The sequence below is a fragment of the Silene latifolia genome, chromosome 5 (genome assembly GCF_048544455.1).
Source record: "Silene latifolia isolate original U9 population chromosome 5, ASM4854445v1, whole genome shotgun sequence".
In the NCBI taxonomy this organism is placed as follows: Eukaryota; Viridiplantae; Streptophyta; class Magnoliopsida; order Caryophyllales; family Caryophyllaceae; genus Silene; species Silene latifolia.
In genome coordinates, this window is record NC_133530.1 from 79,513,124 (window position 1) to 79,519,065 (window position 5,942).

The 5,942-nt window shown below is 37.1% G+C and overlaps 1 protein-coding gene across 1 annotated transcript; it reads right to left on the minus strand.

Annotated features, from left to right (window-relative positions):
* Window positions 1-1,447: 1,447 nt before the first annotated feature.
* Window positions 1,448-2,059, minus strand: LOC141655600 (uncharacterized). The gene has a single exon (XM_074462670.1). It carries the CDS (start codon window positions 2,057-2,059, stop codon window positions 1,448-1,450), a length of 612 nt encoding a protein of 203 aa, XP_074318771.1.
* Window positions 2,060-5,942: the final 3,883 nt, after the last annotated feature.

A 5,942-nucleotide genomic window follows, 5' to 3' on the forward strand; every position in this document is an offset into this window, starting at 1 on the left:
TACTCTATTCCAGACCAGTGGCACCCAGTGCTTCTTTTGGGGAGGTCCAAGTAGCCACTGATAAGCCTCCTGAATAGAGTACCTATATTTCCAAGCTCCACTCATAAAGCCAGATTTGAGTTTCTCTTTCACCTTGCAAATTTGCCTCCAAGTCCAGCTGGAATTCAAAGTTGGTTTATAAATCCACCAGTCACATTGCTTTATATAGATGTGATGTACCCATTGAACCCAGAGACTATCCTTCTTCTTGTGTATCCACCAAGAGTATTTTCCTAACAGTGTTATATTCCACAGATGACAGTTAGTGATACCCAAGCCCCCTTGTTCCTTAGGCAGGCAACAGGTCTCCCAAGCCACAGAAGGAGAGTGTTTATACTCAGTGTTGCCAGCCCAAAGATAATTCCTACAAATGCTTTCCACCTTCTGAATAACTTCCTTTGGCAACAAGAAGATCCTAGCCTAGTAAGCATGCATCTGAGTCAATACCACTTTAACAAGTACCAATCTCCCTGCATAACATAAATGCTTGGACCCCCAACCTCTTATCCTGGACACTATTTTATCCACCACTTTATTACAATCAGCAATGCCCAGTCTTTTTGATGATATAGGAATGCCAAAGTACCTGAATGGGAACTGCCCCATTTTGAACCCTGCAAGCTGAACAATCTGGGATGCCAGATTTTCATCTATACCATTCAAGTAAATATCTGACTTGGTCTTATTCATGCACAGACCCAAGGCTTCAGAGAAAGTCAGAAAGGCTCTCAATAGAATTTTCACAGAATCCATATCAGCTCTGCAAAACAGCAGTAGATCATCTACAAAAGCAAGATGACTAAGTTTCAATCCTCTGCAAAGTGAATGATATTTGAATGCAGGTCTCTCTGTGACCACACTAATAATTCTTGTTAAATATTCTAGACAAATGGTGAAGAGCAAGGGGGACATGGAGTCTCCTTGTCTCAACCCCCTTTGACCCTTGAAATACCCAAACTGTGACCCATTCACAGAGATAGTGTAAGATGTTGTAGTTACACACAACATTATCAATTTGATCATTTGTTCAGAAAACTCAAGTGCAGCCAACATATCCCCAATAAATGCCCACTCAATAGTGTCATATGCCTTCTTCAAATCAACTTTCAGCATGGCCCTAGGAGAGCAACGTTTACTTCCATATAATCTCACCAAATCCTGACAGATGAGAATGTTATCCACAATTTCCCTACCCCTTATAAATGCACTCTGATTCATACTAATGTGATCTGCTAATACTCTTGCCAATCTTTTACAAATGATTTTTGATATACATTTGTAAATGACATTGCAACACGCAATGGGTCTAAAGTCTTGGACCAAACTGGAGAGTAAGAACAGTAACATTTATCTGATGTAACATCTTGCCATTAGTAAAAAATTCCAACACTGCCCATACCACATCACCTCAAATTATGTCATAAGCATCTCTATAAAAGCCTAAAGAGTACCCATCAGGCCCATAAGCCTTCTCCATAGGTATAGAAAAGAGGGCCTCCTTGACCTCAGTCTCAATCACCTCCTGCGACATGAATCTGGCCTGCTCACTGGTCACAATCTTGCCTCTCTGAACCACTGCAGGACAAACTTTAACCACCTGAGTAGAACTGCCTAACAGCTCTTGATAATACTCAATGAAATCTTGTTCTATGGTACTAACCTCAGAACATTCCACCCCATGCATATCCTTGATCTTTAGAACTTTATTCAGAGCTCGTCTAGCCTTTATGGTACTTTGGAAAAATCTAGTATTATCATATGCTAGATTAACCCATTTTACCTTTGCTTTCTGAGCCAAGAAAGAAGTCTTAGCTTCATCAAGATCTTTGTAAGTCTGAGCTGCAACTCTCTCCTCAGCTTGTAGCACCAAATTCCTAGGGTCACTATGTAACTGCTTTTGGATATTTCCAAGCACCATCTTAGCCACCAATGCAGTATTTTTAATATCCCCATAACCATCATTGTTCAGCTTTTTCAAAGGGTGCTTCAACTTTTTAAGTTTCTTAATCAGTTGAAACATGTAACACCCTTGAATAGGTTGCCTCCAATTCTAAATAACTATATTCCTAAATTTGTCACTCTTCCCCCCACATATTATAGTATTTAAAACATCCTTTTCTTCTTTCAGTTTACTCCCATAATTCAATAAGGCACGGACTATGATCATATAGACCCTCAGGTAAGAATGATACTACTCCTGTGGGACCATTAAGAATCCACTCATCATTAGCCATTACCCTATCAATCCTACTGTAAACTCGAGCATCTGTAATACCCCGTATCTTATATAATCGATTAAACGGATATTATTATATATTAGTTATTATACATTTCATATTGGTTGCATCGTAATATCGTGAATGTTATTAAGTCGGGTTTATATCGTATATGTTGAGTCGGGCTACATCACATTTTGTCTTTTGGGTCAAGAATCGTATCACCCATCTACCCATCTACATTTACCCAATTACCATACCCGTTTAAACCATTTGCCTTACCCGGAACATGTAACCATCATTTACCCTAAACCTAATCTAAGAGCCGCTCTCCCTCTCCCTTCTTTTAACAGTTGAGTCATTTCTAATTTCATTTTATCATTCATAAAACCATTTCTAAACCTAGAGAGAGGGAGAGGAAGAAGAAGTGTCGAGCCTTTCATTTGATTGAAGATTTCTCATCGATTCCAACCTAATTCGATCTCCCTGTTTGTAAGTCGATTTCATTCCATTGGTTATACTATTTTAAAGTGTTCGTCTTCAAAAGGTTTGAAAAGAGAGTCCTGTTTATTTGATGTCTAGTTTATGCATATAAAATATCATAGTCAAATTCTTTATGGTTTGTCCTAGGTGATTTATTTATGAACATGTCGCTGAAAAGTCCGCGAATCTGATTTGGTTGGGAAAATGATTTGAAACCCCAATTTTTATGTCGATTCAGTTATGAGGCTTCTTCATACATCATCTTTGTATAGTCTAGATGATAATAGAATTTGGAATTACTGCAAAATGATGTTTTAAACTCGTTTTATGAATCAATACCGTTTATGCGACGGTTTATCGGTTTTGGAAATCAGTCGGAAAACCCTTGATAAGTTTGGAATTTGAGAAAAACAGATATAATTTGTAGCTAAGACTCATGGGGTTCCAATCCAATTGTCCTTGTATCAATTTGATTTTTCTGGAATTAGTTATGTATTTTATTCCGAGTCTATCATGTCTTTGGAAAATCGGGAAAAATCGTGTTTGTCCTTTAAGTTGATATTCCTATTAAGTTATGATGAGTCTAGGTTGTGTGCATGATTATTTGATTGAGTAGGTGGTAATTATACATAATTATGTTATGTAGGTGATGGATATGTGAAGGATCATAATTGATTGCTTGTGTGCTTGGATTGCGAAAAGGTAGGGAAATACACTTGACTTATTATCGTTGTTGTTGAATTGTGTTGACTTGTTTGTGTTTCATATGACCAAACTGTGAACGTTGACTTGATTCGTGGTTGTTGATTCATGTTATGATTCATATCCTGGAATGTGCTTGACTGAATTAATCGTATTGAGTATATTATCACAACATTCGATAGCGGCATGATTCTATGATTTACGGTCAATGATATACATATTGTGTTGCATTAATTTCTTGAGCATTCATATGCATTGGAGATGGAGGAGGTTGTGGTGACGTGGTGTGGTGATGATGATGTTGTGATAAGGCCCAGGCGGGTTCTGCAGGACTTGCCCTGGTGTCCTCAGCTGCGAGCTGGCAGATCGGCTACGGTCGATATATAGTCTACCGGGGATTGGTATGGCTGGGTTGTACGGGTTATGAGTCGTGTTGAGATGGAGATGGAGGTGACGGAGGAGCATGCATATCATATTTTGTTTTTTCATTGTATTCCCTACTCAACCTCGTGGTTGACCCTATGTATTCGTGAACACCTGTGATGATCCAAATATTGGGGAGCAGACTTGACAGGTTTATGAGATAGGATGGGAGCTTGATGGGCGTGAGACACTGGATCAGAAGACTTAGTAGCTAGATCATCATTTAGAAGACTTTCACTTTTATTTATGTTAGTTCTTTGTACTTTGATGTAAAATAGGTTTTGTAATAATTAAGTTAAAGTAATTATATAATTTGCCTTGGAGTTTAACTTGTTATTCACTACCTCGGGAAAATGAGATGGTAACAGACCGGTTTATTAGGGAATGTCTTGCTAAAGGCTCCTTCATAAATCGGGGTGTTACAAAGTGGTATCAGAGCGAACGATCCTCAGGCCTAAACCAATGAACCCAATGAACGTAGGATGTGTCTAAATAAAATGAACCCCTGGGAATAAACTGTTAGGAGCTCACAGTGCGGTTAAGAAGGCGCCCTTAATGCGTGCTCTTTTGCCCTCTCAGTTTTGAACCAGGTAACCCGAGAGAAATTGAGTGAATGGGGTAGTTAGAAGGAAAACCTTGGATATAATCAAGTTGATGTATACCTTGAGACCCATATATTATAACTATTCTGCAGGACAACGTTACGGTAAGTATTTTGTATGAATGATGACGTGATCATATGATGTTGTGGAGATGAGAAATAAAATTTTCGTGTTCTGGTTGATAATCAATGAAGTGTTGGATTGTGGTAATCGTGAGCGTGAAAATAATTGCGAATTGATGATATTTATCTGGATGGATGTTGAATGATGTGATGATAGTACTATTATGTCTAGTGATATGCGGTTATGTGATCCCGAGGCCCTGCTAGTATAGTATTGTGATAATAATGAGACACACTATTGAATTGCATGTTTCTAGTCATTGCAATCGTGATTTGATGTAAGGAGTAGATCGAGATGCGAAGGGATTCTATGGGATAGATGTTTACGTAAGTACAAAGTGTGAGATTTAAGTTGGGATGGGTTAGTATACATAGTATGTTCATAAGAGCTTGTAACATAGTAAAGAATGACCTAGTGCTGAAACTCGTTTTGTTTGATTTTACTCTTTAATTGACCTTACTGCCATTTCTTTTCTGTTTATTGCCCATGGATGAAAATTTTATGAGAGGTAACCTTGTGAGTTAGTGTTCATTTGGCATTGGTTTCATTCTTATAGGATATACGGATTAGGAGTAATAAATATTTTAGTGGGCTGTGGTCAGGAAGTTCCTGTGCAGTGATGTTTTGACCAACGATTTTGTAAAAATCCTCATTTAAATTGTATTAATAATTTTTGCATAATTCCAACTCCATCGATCAGAAGATTCGCATATGTTTTCAAATTGATAAGCCACGAAAATTCTTGATGTCTCTATATTAAATGGTAAGTTTTGCAAACTGACCCAAGTTTCAGACCAATTGCTGTCACATACTTGTTTGGACCAACTGAGTTGCAAAATCCTTTAAAAATTGAATTCTTGAGCTTTGGACCTCATTCTTTTTCTCACGAATTATTAACTCTCTGTATATTATAAAAAGTAATATAACTCAAGTTTTCGTTGAACGGTTATTTATTCGTGATTTTTGGAAGTTACAACGTGAATCATAACTTTTAAAATGTGAATTCTATGTTGAGTTTTCATACAGTTGTTCGATTATTTCATGAGCCTTATTAATGTGAAATTATAGTGTCCTTATATGATGATAGTAGCACACATATTCATTGGTTATGTATCTTAACAAGTGATAAAAAAAGAATTAATTAAAGTTTAGTTTATAACATTGTTGGCATGATAGTATGTGTGAAATTGAATAGCTTAATCTGATCCTTAATCGAGGATGAAATATTTTATACGAGTCCAGTTGTTGCATATTTTATATATGTTTGGCATGTTGTAATATCTCTGGTGTGTTCATCATATTTGTATAGTGGTCGGATATATATAAATATAAAACTATATTGCCATATCTTGGT

Excerpts from the sequence above, each read along its gene's own strand:
- LOC141655600 (XM_074462670.1), bottom strand. The coding sequence starts at position 2,059 with ATGTTTCAACTGATTAAGAAACTTAAAAAGTTGAAGCACCCTTTGAAA.